At 34.9% G+C, this 24,516-nt stretch overlaps 1 protein-coding gene across 1 annotated transcript in view; it reads left to right on the forward strand.

Moving 5' to 3' along the window:
• Nucleotides 1–3,285: 3,285 nt before the first annotated feature.
• Nucleotides 3,286–24,516, forward strand: part of RSRC1 (arginine and serine rich coiled-coil 1) — a gene marked incomplete at its 5' end in the record, with an annotated part of 300,599 nt that continues 279,368 nt past the window's right edge. The window contains 2 exons of the mRNA XM_084232251.1: nt 3,286–3,479; nt 3,899–4,024. Coding sequence (XP_084088377.1) covers nt 3,286–3,479; nt 3,899–4,024 — 320 coding nt within the window. The remainder of the gene's footprint in view (nt 3,480–3,898; nt 4,025–24,516) is intronic.

Raw genomic sequence — 24,516 nt, forward strand, 5'->3', positions numbered from 1 at the left:
GCCCCTGCACCTCTGGTATAACGCTGGTTCTTATATGCATAAATAAGTCTTAAAAAAAAAAAAAAGAAAGAAAATCATTTTCACTTAAAATTTGGAATCAACTCTTCATTGTCTTTTGTTGTTGTTGAGAAGCCTTATGCCTTATATTGTGATTTCTCCCATTTTTTTTCTCTTTCAAAGTTACTAGGATCTTCTATATTTGTTGTGTCTGAATTTTTTGTGAGATATGCCTGGTGCCTGTCTTTTTAAAAATCACTGTCTCATGGGCTTAGGTCAATTCGTATCTTTCAATTCCGGAAATTGTTTTGAATTATTCTTTGGCTTTTTTTTAAGCTTTTGTCTCATTTTAGGGGATACATATGGCTTGGATGTTGGACTTATGTGTTGATCCTCTTTTACCACCTATTTTTTAATCTTTCTACTTTCTGGAGTTTTTTGTCTTACCTTCTAATGGTATTGTATTTTATAAAGTTATCATTTGTTTACGTTTCAAGCTTTCAGCCTGTTCTTAGACTCTTCCTCCTATGCTTGTTTGCTGCATCATTAGCTATGATTTTTTTCCCTTAAACTTTTTTTCTACATATTCCTTGTTTACTATGAGTTGCTTTTTTTAAATTATGTTTTGGTTTTTGCCTCTTACAATGAAGGCTTTCGTTACTTGATTGATTATCTTATGTTGGATAGTCCCTAAAAGGTTAGCAGAAAAAAGTTTACAGGGAAAAGAAAATGTACTGTATTTAAAGTTTGTGCTTGGTTATATAGAGTGATTGGGTGTAGACCTGGCCTTTCTTTGGGGGGGCGGCAGGGGTAATGCTTCAAATACTCAACCTGTTGTCAGATACTCTTCAGTTGCTGAGGAGAATCCTCTGCCAGAATTCTTGGATCCAAACATATAGAGCTACAGTATTTATTTATCATTAGATTGTATTTTAAACTAATTTTCTGTTTAGATCTCTCTGCCCCTTTTTACTGTGCCCCTAAACCTGGTGCTCCATTGTTTTCTTTTTCTTCTAAAATAAACCTCTTCTCCTACCTCTTCTCTTCTTCAAAGCTGAGTAGTCAGCTTGTCAGCATTGGCTCAGGGAGGGGATCCGGGAAACTACTTCTTTTGCAGGCTTTCAACCAACTCTTGTTACTTAGTTCCATGCCTAATTGTGCCTGCTATGGTATCTGGTGTTGCAAATTCTTGATCCTTTTTGATTTTTGCTATGTGAATTAGCCTTTTTCTTGTTGGAATTCTCTGCAGTTGTTGGGTGACATAGCCTTGATTCAGCTTTCTTAGTTCTGAGTCCTCCATCTGTTTTTCATTTACTTAAAATTTGTTAACACATCTTGTCTACTGTTCCTGTTGTTTTCTTTTCTAGTCTCTTTATCCTTGTGAGTTTATACTATTTTATCCTTTTACTCTCATTTTAGTATTTTTAAAAATCAGATAATAAGAACATAATAAAAACTCAATTTAAATGGGTATCTGTGGGCAAAGAAAATTCTCTGTTGCTTAATTGCTTAAAATTGCTTAAAGGTGAAAAAAAGAAAGCAAGAAAAAAGCCAGGAAATAAGAAAACTTAGATGATTATTATATTCAATTGTGTAGAAATTCCTTAATGGAAATATATATACACACAGGTATGTAGATAGGTATATAATGGATTTGTATTATATACTTATATGTATATAATGGGTATGTACCATATATAAAGTGAACATTAGATACACTTATATTGAAAAATATATGTATGTGCATGTATAATTTCGTAATCATACTATTTTAAAGATGGAAAGGGTTATAGTGATCTTTTAGCCAGGGCAGTTTCATTTCTCAATGAGAAAACTAAATTAGATATGTTAGTTATTTATTAACTGAAGTTATTTACTTCAAATTTCAAAACCAAACCTTCCCAGTATTTGTTGCTATAAAATGTTAGACACATGAACAACTTAAAGCTTAAAAACTATATTTAAAGCCTTTAATCCTAGATCTATATAAACAGCTTAATGTTAGAATTGAGTATTATTAGTGATTTTTAACTGGTATTGTTTTGGAGTCAGGGAGGGTCTGGCTTATCTGGCAATTTTGAAAATAAAGCTGTAATTTAACACATCGTTTTGTTTCTATTAATGATAATTAAGTTATTTTGTGTAAATATTAGAGGAAAGCAAGATTTTTGTTTTTCTGATCCCATTTATCTTAATCATTAGACAGGATCTTGCTTTTATATGATATTGGAAGTAATAACTATTTTAGTAAACAAAATAAGATTGCATATTACATTGAGGCCAAGGCAAGTAAACTTTTTGTCATCTAAGTTAAATCCTAAATATGAAAACCTTAAGTTCTATTTGTTTTTTCCTTTTTTGTATACTAAATATACAAGCATTACCATAACCAGATAGGAAATAGCTTAAAAAAAAAAAAAACTACTCAGTGTTGTTACTTAAATATTATCAGTTGTTTTCATTTTTTGTTTACTCATGCATATATTTTATTAAATTATGGTTGTTGTAGAAGTAATTTTAATAATCATATAAGTGAATATATCTGTCTAAGAAAAAATTTTCTGATTATGTATCTAGAAGTGGGATTGCTTGGTCAAAAAAAAATCAACATTTTTTATGACTCTATTAGATTGTTTTCTAAAAAGATTATATTGCTATGTTATACTATATAATACTATACAATTACTACTTTATATATGAAAGATTATATTACTACTATATATATAGTAGCTGTGTGAAGATTTGACTGACTTTACAATAACCCCCTCAACTTTAGTACTTTAATTAACCTTTCTTCCCCCAAATTACAGAAGTGAAATTATGATAATGTATTGTTTTAAACTATCCTTTGTTGATGCCTAATGAGGTCATACCATTTAAAATTTTAGAATTTTCAGTTAGAAAAATTTAATTATACAAGATAGTAAGATGTCTTATCTTTAGGGAATATGAAAATGAAGGATTAATCTTTAAACCACTAAAAATAGAAGAAAATTGTCATAATGAACTGTCCTTAGGATTGATTTCTTTGAGAAACATTTGAAAAAATGTAGGACAAATTTAAATTGTTCATTAACTGTACAAACAGTTCATTGATATTCTAGAAGACCGCACTAGAGTTGTTTCTCATGTCTTGTCTATAAAGAAGCCAGGTACATTTAAAAATTTACTTTAAATAAGACTTCTGAAGTTTTTACAAAGTTTTATAAAAACTGTTAGACTAAATTTCATCCATTTGCCATTATGTCAGAAATGTTTTTTTGTTTTTTTAAATTTAAACTTGTAGAAATGGGACGCCGGTCATCTGATACTGAAGAAGAAAGCAGAAGCAAGAGAAAAAAGAAACATCGAAGACGGTCGTCTTCAAGTAGTTCTTCAGATAGTAGAACATACAACCGAAAGAAAAGTGGAAGGAAATCGAGGTCAAAGTCAAGATCGTGGTCCAGAGATCTGCAGCCTCGCTCACATTCTTATGAAAGAAGGTGATTTTAGAGTTCACATGTTTTGTGCTTTAAAACATTTTTCTCTGAGTAGTTACATATTTATGATGATTAAGTCTCATTCAAAGGGTTGTTTTTTGTTTAGCCTGGCCAACCCATGAATCTAGTGCCTCATTCCTTGCCTATTCTTTGTAGACAAATATAAACCGGTATGGTTCTTATATTACCTGTAATATTTGAAAGGATTGTATGCAACTTTATACAACTTAGCTGATCTAGTCACCAAATTATGAATCATATATCTTGACTGTTCAAGAGGAATAACATTTAACTTTGTTTCTATTTGATAGTAGTGAGACCTAATAAAAATGAGATGATTCTTTTAGAATTGAGATGATTTGTCATTTTTACCCATAACAGAAATTTTTTTGGCCATAATATTTGGATATATTTTATTTCAGACGCAGGCATCGATCAAGCAGTAGCTCTTCTTATGGATCTAGAAGAAAACGAAGTCGAAGTCGTTCAAGGGGTCGAGGGAAATCCTATAGAGTTCAGAGGTCTAGGTCAAAAAGCAGAACAAGAAGGTATGCCATGTTAGATATTTATTACTTTGTAATGGACTATTCCCAAATTTATTGGTGTAAAGCAGCAATCATTTATCTTCTCACAATTCTACAATTTTGACTGAACTCAGATGGCAGTTTTGCTGGTTTCACTTTGGGTCGTTCATGTGGCTGTAACTATTTGTTAGATTGATTGGAACTAGTCCAGTGTGGTCTCACTCATATATATGGCATTTGGTGCTGGCTCTTAGCAGTTGTCTAGGATGTCTTTCTTCCCCTCTGATTTATCCTCCAGCAGTCCAAGCAGGGCTTTTCCCACATGATGGAGGAAGTATTTCAAGAGGGTAAGAGCAGAAGCTGCAAAATCTCTTAAGGTTGAACCCGAGAAATAGCCAGAATGTTATGGAATGAGTGTTTGTGTCCCTCCAAAATATGTATGTTGAAGCCCTAATGCCCAAAGTAACTATGTTTGGAGATAGGGTGATAGGGTCTTTACGGAGATAATTAAGGTTAAGTGAGGTTATAAGGTGGGAACCTTAATCCATTAGAACTGGTGGCCTTAGAAGAACAGTGTGAGAAACCGCTCTCTCTTTTTTTAAGATTTATTTAATTGGGCCTCCCCGGTGGTGCAGCGGTTGAGCGTTGGGTTGCGAAGCTGCCCGCTGCCTGTGCGGCGCCGGTTCGATCCCCGGCTTGTCCCCGGCCACCAGAGGAGGGTCCCACATGGCGCGCAGACCTCTCCTGCCGCCCGCTGCTCCCCTCAGCAGTGTACTTTGGTCCTCCTGCCTGCTCTGCTCCCCGCTCTGGCTCTGGTGAATTCTCTCACCCTCCCGCACTTCTGACTGTACCCAGTGCATGTATAAACAAAACAAAACAAACAAATAAATAAATAAAAAAAAAAACATGCCTCTATTAAAAAAAAAAAATACACCCTAAAAAAAAAAAAAAAGATTTATTTAATTTATTTATGCATACAAGAGCTGGAGTGTAGACCAGAGGTGCAGAAGGTGAATGGGGAGCAGAATAGGCGGATTGACTGAAATACACTGCTGAGGGGAGCAGCGGGTGAGACAGGAGAGGTCTGCTGCTCCTTTTGGGTTAGTTCCCTGGCCAGGGATTGATCCCAGGCTGCAGTGGCTGCCGATAGCTTCACAGTGCTGATACTTAATCCCTTGCGCCACCAGGGAGGCCCCTCTCTCTCTATTTGAACATGCTTGATCTTGAATTTTCTAGTGTCCAGAACTGTAAGAAAATAAAAACCTGTTTTATATAGAACAGTGTGAGAGAGCACTCTCTCTCTCTTTGAGCATGCTTGATCTTGAACTTTCTAGTGTCCAGAACTGTAAGAAAATAAGTACCTGTTTTATAAACTATTTTGTGATAGCAGCATGAGCTGACTAATACACAGTGACACTCCACCAGCATTTTCTTTCTGTGCTCCGGGTCCAGTGGAGGTTAGCTTAAGTGGAGAGAGTTGTGTGTGTTGGGTGATGGTAGACAATACTGATGAATAGGATGGGGACCATGGTATTGAGGGACCTGATATAGTGGGCATTTAGAAGTTATTGAAGGGTTTTGAGCAGAAGAGTGTTAGGATTAAAAGCAGCTCTTCAGAAATATCACTTCCTTTTTTATGTTTAGTGCTTTGTATTTATGATTAGACTGTAGTTGTAGGGACATATTAGGCTGATTTTGTTATCTAGGCATAAAATTTTGTAATTCTACTTAGGAGTATGAAGTTGGAGAATTAGGTTTAGTTTTTTTAGTCTTGTATTATTTGGACTTTGTCCCCTCTCCTTTATACATACTCCAGGTGTAAGCCACTCTGTATTACGTGTCTGTTCATCGTAGATGTCTTTGAATTGCTAGCTTTGTTTCTTTGAACGTGCTCTTTCTTTCAATTTATTGTGTCATCTATACTCAGTGCAGTCTTCCTACCCTTAATGCTCAGTTCCATTTAACCTTTAGTTCTCTTCTTCCTTAATTGCTTTTTAGTTTTATCTTTTCGGATTTAATACATCCTTTCTCTGACCCACGTTCACATATAGTTCCTAATTTGCAAAAGTTGCACTGTGACTAGTATGTTTTGTTATTTTCATGTATTATAAACTCTTACAGAGGAATTCTCCTGATACCTAGCATAATGCCTTGCTTAGTAAACATGCCTTGATTGAGTGAATGATTAATTGAGAAAATGAAGTTAGGTAGAGAGCTGATTTTTGTAGTAAGGAAAAGTTTTATTGATTTGTAGAAGGAAAGCTTTATTTTAGATGTATTGATTTGTCTGAAAAGAGACTGATTACCAGAAAACAACTTCATTTGAAATTTCCTATCAGTGGGAACAGAAATAATAATCTATGCTTTTGTGTGGTCTTCTTTTCACTGTGGAAGAGTATTTTCCCTGCATTGTATCACTCTATCAGAGATTGATTAGGAAAACAGAAGCCACTCAATTCCATGTATCAGGGTTTTAACACAGGCAATTAAAGGCTTAGATAACCTCTGGAAGGGCTCTGGGGATTAAGGAAGCTGTCACTAATTATTTTAGCCTGCAGCATGGAAACTGGTTGTTTTCTCAGAAGTCACTGGAAATCTTTAAGAAACTCCCTTTCTTTGTAGCACTGTAGTGGGTGGTTCTCAAGAAACTATTCCCTGGGAAGCTGCTTCTCTGCCCAGGTAGATCTACCTACAACTGCCTCCAGAGAGGAATCTGGAAATGTCCTTAATTTCTTTTCATTTGCAATGCAAGGAAGACCTTAAAAGAAGGGGCAGTGATGTCTACTCAGCAACAGACAATCCAGCACATAATTCATTTTGTAATGTGAGTTTGTAGTTCTGTCAGGCTGTCATGTAGGGTAAATACCTTTATTTTGTGTATAAGGAAACAAGTTCAGAGGCTTATTGGAAACAACTTCACAACCTTTTGCTTCAGTACTTCCACATTTAACCGAAATAACTAATAACCTGGAGATGCTGATTTTAAGAGATTATATCATTCTAGTCTGGTATATTAGGTTATTTTGGAAAATACTTTTTAGGAATTTACACTTCAAAATGTTTAAACTCATTGAGTTTCTATGTTAATCTTGGTTTAACAAGAAAATTGAACAATCCATTCCTTGAATAGTTTAATCAAGTCTTTGAATAGAGGAGAAGGTGGTGTGATTTTGATGAGTTGTATGAGTTTTATATATATGTGTGTGTGTGTGTATATATATATTTGGATTTTTTTTTAAAAGATTTATTTTTATTTATTTATACAAGCACTGGGTCCAGTCAGAAGCGCGGGAGGGTGAGAGAATTCACCAGAGCCAGAGCAGGGAGCAGAGCAGGCAGAAGGACCAAAGTACACTGCTGAGGGGAACAGTGGGCGGCAGGAGAGGTCTGAGGGCCATGTGGGACCCTCCTCCGGTGGCCGGGGAGCAGCTGGGGATTGGCTGCAGAGGCTGCCGGCAGCTTCGCAACCCAGCGCTCAACCGCTGCGCCACCGGGGAGGCCCTATATTTGGATATTAATCCCTTGTTAGATATGTGATTTGCAAATTTTTTTTCCCATTCCACAGATTGGCTTTTCATTTTGTTGATGGTTTCCTTTGTTGTACAGAAGCTTTTTATTTATTTTCATTTATATTTTTTTGTTTGTAAATATTTATGTAGGTACAGTAACCCTAAATTTTAGAGACACTGGATATCATTAGTTTGGATAGCATTAGTTTATTATAAAAAAATACATGGGATTTTTTACCTGATGAAAGATTTCGAAACTTCAGTGGAATGGGCAGCTTCATATGGTGCCACTTCAGTCATGATTTCAGTCCTCATACTATTCAAGAATATCACCATCTCTAAATAAGAAATAATCCTTGTTGTCTAGAACTACTTTGGCACTTCCAATATCTGGGAGAAGAACTTTATCTCCAGCTTTTACAATGACTAGTTCAATATCTTCCTCTTCCCCAGTCCCCCCTCCCTTCTTAGAGCCTGATCTTTTAGCCATTGCTGTTGCTTGTAATAATTTTCCTTGACATAGTTCTGGAAGCATAATGCTTCCTTTAGTTGCAGTTTCAGCTACTCTATTCAACTAATATGCTATCAAAGACAGGAAGAAACTTTCTCAATGCCTGTTCTGCTGTGACTCTGGCAGCTTCAGTTTGTACTATGTTCTTGCTCTGCCACCGAAAGGAGAGACCCCCAAGTCTAGCCCTCAGAACATGTGAATCTTCAGGTTTTTAATTTGATATAGTCTCACTTGTTGATTTTTGCATTTGTTGCCTTTACTTTTGGTATTCATCCAAAAAGTCATTGCCAAGACTGATGTCAAGATTTTCTTATATTTCCTTCCAGGAGTTTTATGGTTTTAGGTCTTATATTCAAGTCTTAATTCTATTTTGAGTTGACTTTTTGTGTATGGTATACAATAGGGGTCTAGTTTCAATCTTTTGCTTATGACTGTCCAATTTTCTCATCACCACTTATTGAAGAGTCCCTCCTTTTTCCATTGTATGTCCTTGACTCCTTTGTTGTAAATTACTTGACCATCTGTCATATCTGGGTTTATTTCTAGGCTCTCTATTTTGTTCCATTGACCTGAGTGTGTTTTCTTGCCAGTACCATACTGTTTTGATGAATGTAGCTTTGTTATATAGTTCGAAACCAGGAAGTGTGAGACCTCCAGCTTTGTTCTTTTTCAAGATTGCTTTGGCTACTTGAGGTCTTTTGAGGTTCCATATAAATTTTAGGAATTTTAAAATTTCTGCAAAACAATGTTATGGGAATTTTGATAGAGATTGCTTTGAATTTGTTGAAAGCTTTGAATAATTGATATTAGGTGTTATCTTCTTGGTGAATTGATCCTTTTATAAGTATAAATTATCCTTCTTTGCTTCTTGTGACATTTAATTGTTTTATTTTTGCATAGAAGAACTGTGGGTAGGCCAGAGGTGCAGGGGGTGAGAGGATTCACCAGAGACAGAGTGGGGGACAGAACAGGTGTATTTATTGAAATACACTGCTAAGGGGAGCAGCAGGTAAGACTGGAGAGGTCTGCTGTGCCACTTAGCTCCCTGGTGGGAGATCAAACTCAGGCCTTAGTGGTGATAGTGCTGAGCGTTAACCCCTAGGCCACTAGGGAGGCCCTCTTGTGACAATTGTTACAATTTTTGTCTTAAAGTCTATTTTTTTTGATGTAAATATTTCCAGCCTAGCTCTTTTGGGAGCCATTTGTATGGAATATCTTTTCCATCCTTACACTTCCAGTCTTATTTGTATGTTTATATCTAAGGTGAGTCTCTTGTAGATAATATATAATTTCATCTTGTTTTTTAATCCATTTAGTTGGTGTCTTTTGACTAAAGAGTTTAAGGCTTTACATTGCAAAAAAAAATTATGATGTGGAAAGATCTATTGTTGCTACTTGGTGTATCTTATACCTATTATATTAACAATTACATCTTTATATAATGTGTATCCTTTTACATAATTTTATAGTTGTTTTTTAGGTTTTTTTCCTAAATTCTGTACCAGTACATTATTCACCATTACATTATTATAGTAATAATATCACCATTACATTATTATTGTATTTTGTATTTGTATGTTTACATTTGCCAGTGAGCTTTATATTTTTACATGCTTTTGTATTGCTGACTGGTTTCCTTTAGTTTTAACAAGACCCCTTTATTTTACTTTTCACAAGGAAACTATCACTTCCCCCCCACTCCATCTCTTCTCAACTTGGAACTACCTTAATACATATATCCATCATTTTGTTCTATGATTGATTTCTTTGATTTTTTCATCTTTCACTTTTGCTCTTTTGAGTTGATAGTTTCAAAATACCTGTGTTTGAGTTCATCAGTTCTTTGTTTGATCGTCTGCTATTGAACCTTTTTAGTGATTTTTTTTTCATTTAAATTATTGTATACTTTAGCCCTGGGATGAGCTGTTTGTTTCATTTTTTTATAGTCTTTATTTCTTGGTTGATATTCTTGTTTTGTTCATGTGTCTTTCTTTCTTTAGTTCTCTTATATATCACTGACCTCCTTTTTTTTAAAAAAGATTTATTTTTAGGGGCCTCCCCGGTGGCGCAGCGGTTGAGTGCTGGGTTGTGAAGCTGCCCGCAGCATCTGCAGCGCCAGTTCGATCCCCAGCTGCTCCCCAGCCACTGGAGGAGGGTCCCACATGGCGCGCAGACCTCTCCTGCAGCGCTGGTTCGATCCCCAGCTGCTCCACGGCCACCGGAGGAGGGTCCCACATGTCATGCAGACCTCTCCTGCTGCCCGCTGCTCCCCTCAGCAGTGTACTTTGGTCCTTCTGTCTACTCTGCTCCCCGCTCTGGCTCTGGTGAATTCTCTCACCCTCCCACGCTTCCGACTGTACCCAGTGCTCGTATAAATAAATAAATAAATCTTTTTAAAAAAAAAAAAAAAGATTTATTTTTATTTTATTTATGCATATAAGGACTAGGGTGCAGGCCAGAGGTGTGGGGGGTGAGAAGATTCACCAGAGACTGAGTCGGGAGCAGAACAGGCAGATCTACTGAAATACACTGCTGATGAGAGCAGCAGGCGAAACAGGAAAGGTCTGCCTTGCCTTATGGGTCAGCTCCCTGGCTGGGGATAAAACTCATGTTGCAGTGGCTGGTGATTGCTTGATAGAACTGAGACTTTAACCCCTGGGTCACCAGGGAGGCCCTATATCACTGAATGTCTTTTAGACAATTGTTTTTAGTTCTTTATTGGATAATTCATTGCTCTCCATTATTTTTGGACTTTTTTTTGTTGTTGTTACTTTGATCAGATTATTTCCTCATTGTTTTCTTCATGTACTTTGTAATATTTTGCAGAATTTTATGCTTTTTAAAAAACAACTACCTCTCCCATTCTTTAGTAAGTGACTTTGTACAAGGGAATACTTTTATAAATCTTTCTGGCAGAGATTCTGGGAGTCATTGAAACTTTTTCCTGGAGATTGTGACTTATCAGGTCTTGTAAATGTAATTTCCCATTTCACAGTTTGCTGACTTCTTTTTTAAGAGTTTGTAATCACTTGCTCCTTCTGATGAGTGTCTGAAGTAATTTAGGTTGTTTTGTGGTATGGCACCAATCTTCCCAGCTTCTTCGTCAGTGGCCCCTAGACATTAAAAGTGTGACAGCTCCCCATCAGTACTCTGAATCAGGCAAGACATATACCATTCCCTTGGACAAATCTCTGAATATCTGGATTTCTGATTGTATGTGTATCTCTGCTCTTTCATTCCTAAGATAGAAACCTTTGGGACTGCCTTCTGGTTATACTGAGCCATGTTGGCTTTTATTTGCTGAATTGCAGTTTTTCTAGTTCTCTAGACAACCACCTCTTTCCCCCCTTGCTATCAGTGGCTCCCACACAACCAAACTATGCTGGTTCCATCAATGTAGTGAATCAGGTAAGACAGAAACCAGCACCTCAGGTTACATTCTGAAAAGCCAGAATGTTGGGTGCATGTTCTTCTTTATTCTAACCTAACATTCTCCAGAGTAGAAGTCTTGAGTCAAGCTGAACTGTGTAGGCTTTGGAATGGGTAAAGTGATCGCTCTTCTTGCCCATTTCAATATGGCTGGTTTGGCTTTGCTGTCTCCAGGATTAAGGAAAATTTTTTGGTTTTCGCAGTTCTCATGAAGTTATTTTGATTTGTATATTGTTCTAATGTTATTTTTATAGTATGTAGTATAGATAGTGATTGTGACTTCCTATTCTACCACCTTGCTCACGTCATTCTCAAACTTTTTTCTACACATGGTATAGGATATGAATAGAAGTTTGTTGTTCCCCACCCCCACCCCAAATGTGGTTTAGCACTAGTTTTTATAAAGGTTTTCATCTTCCTATATGGTCTTTTTGAATATCAGTCAGCTACATGAAAATGATTCTATTTCTACACTGTCCAGTGTCATTGATCTGTTTTTACACAGTATCTGCCAATTTTAATTACTATAATTTTACTGTAAGTCTTGAAATCATGTATTAATTTTTTTCATTTCTTTATTAATTTTAGAATTAGCTTGATAATTTCTTTAAAAGGTCCTGCTGGCATCTTGATTGGGAGTTAATTGTATCAATGCATTGCAAAAATTGATATAAAAAATTGAATCTTGTTATCTGTGATTTTTTTTATTCTTTGGATTTTTTTTTTTTTATTTTTTATTCTTTGGATTTTCTTTATTTCTTCTAATAATGTTATGTAGTTTTCAGCATAGTGGTCATACATGTCTTTTGTTAAATTTATTTTAATTTTTGCCACTATTAAGAAAATTTTTTTAAAATATAATTTTCTAGTTATTGATGCCAGTTATAGAAATATACTAAACTGTAATATATTTTGCATATTATGTTTTGCATGATATATGTTTTACATATACTGGTATATTTAATTAGAATTTTATAACTTTGCCACTCTTAGTAGTTCTAGTAGCTATTTTCTACCACATTAACCTTTTTAGATTAGTTTCTAGTAGACAGCAGGACTTTCTGTAAAAATAATTGTGTTACCTTGAGATAATTTTACTTCTTTTTTCTTAAGATATATGCCATTCATTCATTTTTCTTGCCCCATTGCATTGTCTAAGATTTCCAGTTCAGTGTCGAAAAAAATGTGGTGAGTTTGGGCATCCTTGATATTTCCCATGTATTAGAAGGAAAGTGCATAGTTTATTATCTTCAAATATGTTGTTAACTCTAGATTTTTTTTTGATTGCCCTTAATAAAACTGAAGAAAAATCTTTTTAGCTGTTTTTTTATAACATGTTTTTTAGTAACAATGGATATTGATTTTTGCCTCAAGTTTTTTCTTATCTATGAAATGTTATTATTTGTTAATACTTTTCACCTTTTTTTCCCTTTTTACTAAATCTCTTGACTTGTTTTCTAACTTCTTTAGTCACTTCTATGTTTTGAAGGCTCCACAGTCAACTTTAATTTTTTTAATTGCCTCTCATGGAGCTAAAATACTGCTACATGTTACACTATCCAAACGACCCACTGAGTGTAACTGGCATTCAAGATTTTTACAGATTTAGTTGTCAGTGAGGCATTCCCAGACAAATATTTCCTGGTGTTATTGATACTCTATACTCTTTCACATAGTCTTTTTTTCTTGAATAGAGATATATTTTGATTTTGTTTGAAGATGTGAAACAGAAGACTTTTTTGTGTGACATGAGGTAGTTGTTGAATCAAGTGATTCTTTTATAATGCTGCATCTTTTATAGAAAGTATTTTAAAATATCTTCAAATTTCAGTTATTGGTGTTATATTATTTATAAACCTATTGATAAAATTGTATTTATTTATTTATATAGCAACTATTGTTTGTAGCCTTTTTTGCTGTATATATAAGGATTAGTACATGAAACATAAACATAAGGTTTAGCATATGAAATCATTCATTTCTCTAATGAATAACTTTATTTCCTCCTTTTCTCCTTCATGATGCAAATATTTCTGTGTACCTAGATATTGACACATTCATTCGTCTGTCTTCAGAGTTAAAGAGATAAATGAATCTAAAATATTTTTTCCCACTCCATAAAGTATAATGTTTTAATTGCTCTTTCTCTGACTTTTTTTTTTACCTTCAGTGCAATACAGGTTTCTATTCCAAGAAACATTTAGATATAGTGGGATAAGTACACTTATGTGCATGCACTACCAAAAACTAAATGAGAAATCTACTAGTTGTATTCCGTACAGTACAAGTGTGAAGGGCGTTAGGGAGGAGGACAATTAATAATGTATTAGAGGAAATTAGGAAAAATTTTATTAAGAACATGGTATTACAAATAGAACATGTGGGAAATATTTATTAATTGGATAGAAAGTATAACATAATTTCCAAAAATGCATTTATTTAAGAAAACAGTGTATTGAAAGTACTTTGTAAAGACCAGTTAAAATATTAGTAAAAATAGTTTCTAGGGCCTCCCCAGTGGTGGCACAGTGGGTTGAGTGCCGCGCTGTGAAGCTGTCTGCAGCTTCTGCAGCGTGGTTTCTATTCCGAGCTGTCCAGGGAGATTCCCGCATGGCATGGCAGACCTCTCCTGTGGTGTCCGCTGCTCCCCTCAGCAGTGCTTTCAGTTCTGTCTGCCTGTTCTGCCTGTTCTGCTCCCCACTCTGTCTCTGGTGAATCCTCTCGCCCTCCTGCGCCTCTGGCCTGTACCCCAGCTGTTGTATAAATAAATGAAAAAAAATTAAAGAAATTGTTATTATATACTATAGCATAGTGAGTTTGCTTCGGTTTTATTACATTTTGTCAGTTAAACGATTTTAAAATATCCTTAATTCTCATGTTCTCTCCATGCCTATTTATCTATTAATGGAACAAAGGACAGCATTTCTTAGGCTTTAAGTTTTCTTGGTGTCCTTTTCTGGTATTAAGGAGAAGAGTTATGGTTCATTTTACCAGTGTACTGTTTTTCATGTTATTTCTTCAACTTGAATAATACTGAAAATTGTTTTAATTTTAAAATTAGACTAGTCTCTTTAAAATTGTAAAGATTAGCATTCCGTGTAACCGTGATCAAACAAATCATCCATATTTACATATTAAAATTTAAGTTGTAAATGTCTGGGAGCCCAGTTTATTCTTTACTCTCCTTGCTATTTTAAATATTTCCTCTTTCTCTTATATGTCCTATATTGGATTGCTCTTTTAAATTTTACAGGTATTTTCTAATCAGTGAATAAAATCAGAGCTTCAGAATTCATGTATTTTTAATCTTTTGATTTGTGCATGACTCCCCCCCCGCCCAAAGAAAAATCACTAGTGACTACATTAGAGAACTTTTGAGCATTTAAGCCCAGTATGCCGAGGTTAGCTTAGGTGTACTTTAGTTTTAAAATGAGTAGAGTTTGATTTCTGGACTATATGGATATCTAGAAAATAGAAGATGAGGTAAGATGAGAATGCGTAATAAAAATGGGAGTTTTACATTCTTTCTCATTTCCATTCTTTTTTTGTGAGTATGTGAAATATCCCTTTCATATACAGATATAATGTGAAAAACTGATTCATTGTGTTAAGTTTAAGCTATACATGAAACAGTTACTGAAATTTGAGTTGGGAGAGCACTTTAATAAAAACATTTTAACATCTAACTATGAAAATTATACAAGTGACCCAAATAGTTGATTTTGTATTTTTATTTTATTCTTTTATTAACCCATTGATCTTTATTTTGTCTTATATCTGAAAATAAGAAAATGTGTGCTTATGGAGCAATTATTTTATTGAGGACATATCTTAAAAGTCAAGAAGTGAAGCTGCTCGGTAATGCTATAAATTTAAAACTGTCCTACAGCAAGACAGTACGATGCAAATATGACTTAATAAGATCACAAACTGAATTTCAGTGAAACAACCAAGATTTACATTAAATTAGGAATTTTAAAACTGATTTAGTTTGTTTTACTGAGCATTTGCTTAATAACATTTTGCCTTCTTGCAATCTTTTTAAAGACAATAATTCGTCTGTGAAATGCAGGCACATCCTCAGTAGAAAAATTGAAAGCAACAGCTCACTTTCTGAAACCACACATATAGCGATATAAAGAAATATTTCAGCTCTACAAAATTTAATAAATCATCCCATTTCCTAATTTGATCATATTAGATGCTGATGTGGAAGAAGCATTTCAAATACCATCGCCTCATTAATATACATCAGTCTGGGGAATAGAATGGAATACTTATGCAGAGATGTCACAGTTACTGTTTCTTAGTTTACTAAGTGGAACAGGTTGATGTGATACTGGGTGCTATTTGTCAATGTCTTGTTAAAATGGTTTGGGTCGAGTTATGGAGTCCAGAAAGACGGCGGCTGATAAATCAAAAGTGGATTGAGTGGACAGGAGGCAGTGATTGATACTGTGACAGGATATGAAGAAAGGAACCTTGATACAAGCATGCATGATATTGAATATGAGCAGGAAAATGGCCCTGGAGTATGGATATTATTCAAGGAAATGAGAATAATAATATCAGTCTGAAAATATTGCCAGGTGAAGATTAGGATAGTTCTTATTGGAGCATAATACTTAGAATGGTAGGAGTGAAGTCATGTAAAAATTTGGGTGAGAAGAATATGTTAACCTTTGGAGATTTTCAAATGATTATTTGTTGTTTAGTATAGCTATAGTCTTGTCTTTCTAGACTAATCTTTAATTCATTTGTTAGTAAACATCCTATCTCCCAGTAAATTTAAACATTTTTCTCTTAGATTATTTTAAAAAGCAATTACTTTTATATTTTGATTGTATAGATTTATGTACTCAGAGACTGAATTTGTATGTATAAGTAATATTTCCTATCTGATGGTTTGACTTCTAAAATTATAAATTGTATTTTTAACTGTAAGTGAGAATCTGCATTGCACAGTTTTCAGCATGTTTTAGATTAGTTGTCTTGAAAGATCCCTGACATATGAGCCATTTCACAAAAATCAAGACTGGATATTCTGAATTTTCTTTTACTGAATTATCAGTGAGGTATCAATTGATGTCAGGGATTTCTTGGTGGGAATCTTCTGATTAGTATGATTTTTGTTTTTGATAGTGTAGAAGTAGGAAGAACTTTCTTTTGCTTTCTCACAGCAAAACATATATATCTAACACTGGCAGAATCAGAGGTTCTTTGGAAAAGTATTCAGTTAACTTGTAATTATGAAAGACAAACAGGTGTGGACTTACCAAATAATTGTGATTCTAGTATTTGATTTTTATATGTGATGTTCTTTTTTTATTAAGAACTCACACATTTTGGCCCAATATTTGTTAAATCTATAATAGAAAAACATTTATAATCAGGCATTGATAAATACTTATTCAGGTGACTGAAATAAGCATTGATGAATTCATAGACTATAACATTCTGGTAGATGTCTATGGTATTCCTGAATTACTGAAAACTATTTCAGTTAGATGAAAGATGTTATTTTTGGTTTATCCCTCAATCTTTGATTACCCTATGTTATTATGTCAGCTGAATAACAGTAATGGAACTAAGTATAACTTTTAAACTATGCTGTTTACTGCTACATTTTTTTTTTAGTAATTTTATATATTTTTTACATCATTCTTTTTTTTTTTTTTTTACAATATATGCTTTCTCATCTACGTTATAGTCCCCGTGAAATTCCCACCACCAATTCACACATGTACCTTCACCATAGTCCCTTGTGCTCTTCCCACTTGTTTCGATCCTACTCCCTTCTCCCCGCTGCAGAATGTCTCTGGTTTATAGTTGCTTGTTGATTTTGCTTTTCAATTTTGGATGGTTTCACTTATAGGAGGAATGTAGAGGGTCCAAATAAGGGATCAGGAACAAAAGTTAATTATAATAAAGCTACATATTGGGCCTTCCCCATGGCGCAGTGGTTGAGCCCTGGGTTGCGAAGCTGCCCGCAGCCTCTGCAGCACTGGTTTGATCCCTGGCCCCCAGCAAGGGTCCCACATGGTGTGCAGACCTCTCCTGCCACCCGCTGCTCCCCTCAGCAGTGTATTTCGTCTGTCTGCCTGTTCTGTTCCCCACTTTGTCTCTGGTGAGTCTTCTCACCCTCCTGCGCTTCTGACTGTACCCAGTGCTTGTATAAATAAATAAATAAATCTTTAAAAAAAATAAAATAAAGCTACATATTGTTTTATGAGGCTTAAAAAGTGATTCGGAATGTCAGAAGAGAAAAAATAATTGGTCATTTCCAAATTATAGAATTTCTTTTTATGGTTTTCTGAAGTTTCTTACCCAGTTTGTTTGTTATATATATTTTGCAGCTAAAATACAAACCTGATGGTAGTTCCTTATTACAGTGGATTAGAATAAAATCCAGAGTGTTGCTGAGGCCTGATGTCTCTCTCTCTAATCTGACTCCTCCTGGCCTCTTCAGTAACATTTTGCCCCGGTCATACTTTCAAACGTTCTTTTTTGTTTCTCTCAGGACCCCTGAGTATGTGGTTGTTTCTACTAGATATGTTCTTTTCTTCTACTCATCATCTATTCATTTGAGGCCTTAATTTAAAGGCATTTACTTAAAAAGCCTTCTTTGTCCATCCAGACACAATTACTTTCACCCATCATGCATAGTGCTCACAGCTCGCACCCAGGATTTTAGCAAGCATGCAAAAGTGGGGCCTAGTACTGTTATAGAAACATGGGTTTCTCAAATCTCACTCAATTTCCAATTTATGGATTGCACTCTAAGCTCTATGATAATCACTTTTTAAAAAAAAAAGATTTATTTATACAAGAACTGGGGTACAGGCCAGATGCGCGGGAGGGTAGGAGGATTCACCAGAGACAGAGTGGGGAACAGAAAGGCAGACTAACGAAATACACTGCTGAAGGGAGCAGTGGGCGAGACAAGAGAGGTCTGCTCTCCATGTGGGTTACTCCGAAGCCAGAAGGGATCAAACCGGCACTGCAGAGGCTGGGGACAGCTTCACAGCGCTGCGCTCAGCCGTCTGCACCACCAGGGAGGCCTCCAAATAGTTACTTCTAACTTGATTTTCATTTCTATCATGGAGAAATGAATTCAAATCTATAGGAGGTGACATTAAAAACAAATCAAAAATTAGAAAAAGTTATGAATTAGCTTTTCTGAATCTGTCTTCATCTATACAATGAATATTGAATTTATCCTAACTTTCATTTTGTTTCTAAATTGTATGAGATTATATTTCATGATATATAGACATTTAAACAAAAACAATTTTTTAAAACTTTTCACTTTCAACCTTTTTCCAAACTTAATGGAGGTGCCTGCTATTTTGCCTGTTACCATGCTCTGAAGGACTAATTGAACCTACCTGAAGACACTGGACATTTACTAGCAGACTTTATTGCTTACTTGGTTAGCTTCTGCTTGCATACTACACAGCTCTAGTTTGCTCTAGTTTCCTATAGAGTTTTATTTTTTGTGTATTTGAATTGAAAATGCTCTCCAAGTATGAGTTATTGTTAATCTGATTTATAATGTTTAGAGGTGGCGGTAACGTTCTATAACATCTAGAATGTTATAGAATTTTTAGGGTTAGTATGTTATTTTAGGCTATTTGTTTTAGTTGACAAAGTTACAAAAAGTTGATACTAGAGACTCCCCAGGTTAACAAGTTGTGGTGACAGAAGTGTTTCCCCTAAAGGTGTGGTGATTTGAGGCTTTTCTCTTCACTGGTGTTTTTCCCCCATATAGTTTTCAAATAGTTATAGATCATACAGAACCTATGGAGAAAGTAAGGACATTGTGGAGGAGCAAAGCTGGGTAAAATTGTTCCTGGACAGATAGTATAAAATGAACCGTTTGCTAGGGATAATAAATTGCTCATAAATACAAGGGGCTATCAATTTCTTTTAAGAATCTGCACTTGTCTGCTAAGGACACAATCAAATAAATGTGTGTTTCTCTAATTTACTTACCTTTGATAGTGCATATTTATAAAATTTATCAAAATAGAGATGAAGCCCAAACTGTAGGTCTAACCATAGATACAGTCAGCTCTCATTCAGGTCACTATTTAATAAAACCAGCAGCAGTTTTACATTGACATTCAAAGCATGTGGAGTTTTAATTAATAATCCTATGAAATTAATAAGTTTGTTTTAAAAATAGGGTATTCTCTACTTACTCCCCCGCCCCCTGATAACTTTCCTTTTTCTTTCTTTTTTTTTTGAAGATTTATTTATTTATTTATTTATTTGTACAAGAACCGGGGTACAGGCCAGATGCTTGGGAGGGTGAGAGGATTCACCAGAGACAGAACAGGGAACAAAACAGTCAGACTGACGAAATACACTGCTGAGGGGAGCAGTGAGTGCGACAGGAGAGGTCTGCCATGCCATGTGGGACGCTCGCCTGCCAGCTGGGATTGAACCAGTGCTGCAGAGGCCATGGACAGCCTCACAGCGCTGCGCTCAACCTCCTGCGTGCCACCAGGGGAGGCCCACCCCTTGCTCACTTTTCTGTCAAGTTGCTTCTAGGTTTATAATATGATCCAACCCGAGTCAAAGGTGATGAACTGTTAAGTATGAGTCATGAAATCCCTACATTTTAAAATAAAAGATTCAGTGATTTACTTTGAATAGAAGACTTTATGTAGTCTATAGTATTGGACTGACTAAATAAATGAATGCCATTCTTTTTGTTGCTTTGCTGTAAGATGATGCCCTTCAGTTTTCAGGTATTTTAATTCAATTTTAATACCTTTAATGTCAGAATTTCTCAAATATATAAAAATTAATTGACTTTACTTTCAAAAATTAGTCAATTAAGAATACCTCAATTTTTAGTTGGCATAAGAACTATTTTCTCTAATGACAAAGTAGATGACTATGTTAGACATTTTTTCTTAGCTCTTTAACTACAGTGACATTCTAGTTCTGTTCTTGACTTACATGAAATCTCCTTGCTGCCCAGCCACCAATCAGCGTCCAGATTTCCACCTAGGATGACATGTTCTAGGAAACCCTATTTGGGGCAATATTTAATTGACTGAATGGACCCATTATCTCTTAGCTAAATTATGGCTACTTTTCTGGTTTTTAGCCAAGTTTCACTGCTGTATAGAGTGGGGTCATGACTCTAAACCAACTGAGTGGATGATCTGTCCATTTAGATTTTCCATTACTTCTCTTCACTGGTATAGATAACCAGAAATTGACTACTTCTTTATGTGATATTTAGCACAGTATCAAGTTGAAGGCATTTAATACTTGCTTTTGGTTGATGAGGTGAGTTCACTCACTGAATTTTTTGTTCTTCTGTATGGTGAGGCATTAGTGGAAAATCAAAAAAATACTGTTTGGGGAATTCCTTTTTTCCTGGTCAGAGCCCAGGCAAGAATTTACCATATGATTTCTATAGACACCATTGTTGGATTTAACTAATTTCCAAGGCATTTTATCGGGTAGCTCCTTGAATGTTGACAGATAGTTAAACTAGTCCCTGCTCCACACAAGCTTATTATCATAAGATTTGCTTTTTGATTTTCTCTGTATGTTTCTGTATTTGTTCTTTTATATAATTTTGGCATAAGCAAAGATAGAAAATAATGTTTTCCATATCCTCTGATAGATAGGTGATAGGTGGATAAAGATAATTTATTGAGAATAAAATTAGCGCTATCCTCCTACTTACTCCTATGAAATTGCAGAACTGTGAAGTCATAAAAAATTGATGATTACTTAAAATATCCAAGTAATTTGAGAGTAGGTAAACAGTTGTATGTATTTCTAATGTTGATTATAAGTAAAGGAGTCCTTAATTATGGCTTTTATTGTGTTTTCTTCTGTATTTCATTCACTGGTTAGTGAGGAAGTATCTAAATTATATATTTATAAATTATTTTCTTAAAAGATCATCATATTCAATTTTGTGGAAACAGTGATTACTATTTGATGGTATTTTTAGTGCTTACTATCTAGTTTTTGAGACTGAATATTTTCATAAGCATGTTTGTTTTGTAGGTGCTGTAAACTTTACTACTTAGAAGTACAACATGATGTACAAAAAATACCACCTATGACTGCATATTAATCAGAGGTTTCTGATAGGGGTTAACTTCAGCAATTCCTTGTAAGGTTAATTTTTAAAATACTTATAATAAACTTTGCATTCAAAAAGATTAGATGTGAAACTAATATATAAAGAAAGTTTTTGCCAAATCCAGTTAGTCTGTATTTTTTAAAGTTAACTATGTATGGGACAGACATGTTTGTACTTTTAATCTTTCTCCCATACATATTTGTTCAAATGTATAGTAGGTTTTTTTCCTCCAAGGTTTATTGTGACAAGAATTATAAATAAAGAACTTTTTGGCATTTACTATATATAATTATTTCCTTTTATTATCCAATCTTGAATTTTTAGACCTTTCATTGGTTCTCTTATTGTGTTTTTGTGAAATTATCTATGTTCACACGCTGTCACTGTTTCTTGTCTTTGGAATCTCTGCGTTTTGTGCCAGTTACCTTTCAGCATTATTTCCATGCTGAAGATTCTAAAGTTTTATTGTTCACCTTCCGATGGAAGGCCCCCTCCCATACCTTCCTAATAATTTTATTTTCACTTACGTGTATTGTCTGGCTCTTGTCAAAAGATGGTTTTGTATGAAAGAGACTAGGTAGTATTTTCTTTTCTGTTTCCAATATGCTTTCTGTTAATGGCCACTCTTGGGGTTGGCCTCCTGACTATAACAGCACATTGGAAATGTTACTCTTCAGAAAACAGTATATAATGACTACCAGATCTCTTTCCAGATCTCTCTTATTTTATGAGTATAGTAATCCTTTCTCATTTATGAGTTTGCCTTATTTGAAATTCAGATATAATGTAGATTTACTTCTCTATGTATGTGTTTCTCAGAACCTCTGCTGGACATCTGGGTCACTTGTTTCCACCTTTGTTCTTCTGCCAGTTGCTTCTTAGGCAATTGGTCACATACATATTAAGTGTCATGAAAATATATTATATTTTATCATTGAGCTATGTGTACTACCATGTGGTATTTTGTAGCCCTTGTGATATTGGGCGAGAAGAGATTAAAAAGAAGGTTATGTGTACTGTCAGAGCTGTTACTGCCAAGGTAGATGTCTGGCAGTGCTACACATATAGTGCCAGGACAGTGTAGAATCAAAGGCATACTGTCAGCTCAGACGCCAGAGAGGAAGGGGGAACTCTTTGCCAAAGGGAGTTTAAAGTGACTCCCATTATCAAGCTTATGGAATACAGACTAAGGAAGAATAGCTCTCAGGTTAAAGACCAGATAACTGTAGCATCACAAATCATTCCTACAAATTTGTAAAAGCAATAACTAGAATTTTGTAGCATATTTTTTAAAATGCAAAACTTTTATAGAAAGTAATAGGTATAATTTGGTTTTCAAAGTCTCTATTTTGAGAAAGCATGTAAGCAAAGTCTTACAATGGACTTTCAGGTGGGGTGTGAATGAATTATTGTTAGTCAATAATGAAATGGAAAGAGGCTTTTAAAAGTCCACAGCTTATATTATACGATTTATTCAAAGGATGGAGAAAATTCCAGGTTTATTGGCTTATCAAAAGCAGAAAAATCTGGTTAGTGGTTGATTCTTAACTTTTCTTTGATCACTTCAGATGTAAAAAATGGGATGTCAAAGGAAAAATCTGATGAAAAACATGGGTCTTCTTCCCAGAAAACTACACTTATTTACATACATAATTTTTCATGCTTTCTTAGGAGAGTTCGCATTCTAAAATTCCATTGACCTACTAGTTAAGAACACTTATGCTGATGTCAGAAACCTTCAAATAACTTCCAGAATTGAACCTAAATGACTATGAAAGTATAAATATCGATGAACTGTGAGAAGAGGCAGTTTCTTCCCAGTAATTATCTGTTTCCTTACCTCCTGTTTTAGCCCTATTGTTATTTATTTCATCCTCAGTTACATAACTTCTCTTAATTTCAAAAACAAATTGAAAAGTATAGCTTATAATTGGCTTAAGGTAGTGAAATGACTTTTATAGTTATTTAGTATGTTCTTTGTTCCCTGTATTTTATTTTTGTGAATATGAGGCGTATTTTTGAAGCTTTATGTTGTCTTACAATCCCATTTAAAAAAATAAGATTATGAGTTTCTTATCTAAGAATGTTCCTAGAATTTTCAGGAACTTAATTGTGACAGTCTGAGAGAATATTTTTATCAGCCATTAGATCTGTTATATGAGCTTACCTTTATTGTAGAATTTTTGTTTCTTTGTACGCTCTCTCCAATTTTTCTGTTGATTTTCATTAGATTTGATATTTCTGTCATCTTTACACTAGAGGATTTCAGTATTTATTATTCTAAATGACTTCCAAAAACAGTAAAAGAGGTTGGTCCTATAGTCATTTTACTTCTGGAGTACTATATTTTCCACACCAACCATTGAAAAGTAGGCATTTTCAAAGACTCTCCCTCTTCTACATGTCTCGGTACTTGAGCTTCCTTTAAGATGGGGAAGTCTTAAAATTTTATCATCAGTTTCTGCCACCGGGTACCTGATTAATAGATTTTAATAAATCCTAATAGTAGATTGAGTAGATTGAATGATTATTTTTTCCATTTCCAATACAGGTACTTTTCAAAAATAGTTTAGGAAGCTTTTTTTTTTTTTTTTTTAAAGATTTATTTATTTATTTATATAAGCACTGGGTACAGTCAGAAGCATGGGAGGGTGAGAGAATTCACCAGAGCCAGAGAGGGGGAACAGAACAGGCAGATGGACCAAAATACACTGCTGAGGGGAGCAGCGGGCTGCAGGAGAGGTCTGCACGCCATGTGGGATCCTCGCCCAGCCACCTGGGATCAAACCAGCGTTGCAGAGGCTGTGGGCAGCTCACAGCCCAGCACTCAACCGCAGCACCACCAGGGGAGGCCCTAGGAAGCTTTTCTGAATGTCTGAAAAATTATTTCTGTTTGATCCTCTTTATCTCCAGAAGAAGGGTTGTGTGCACTGTCAAGTATATGCTA

This window comes from Talpa europaea (genome assembly GCF_964194135.1).
Source record: "Talpa europaea genome assembly, chromosome: 4".
NCBI classification, from domain to species: Eukaryota; Metazoa; Chordata; class Mammalia; order Eulipotyphla; family Talpidae; genus Talpa; species Talpa europaea.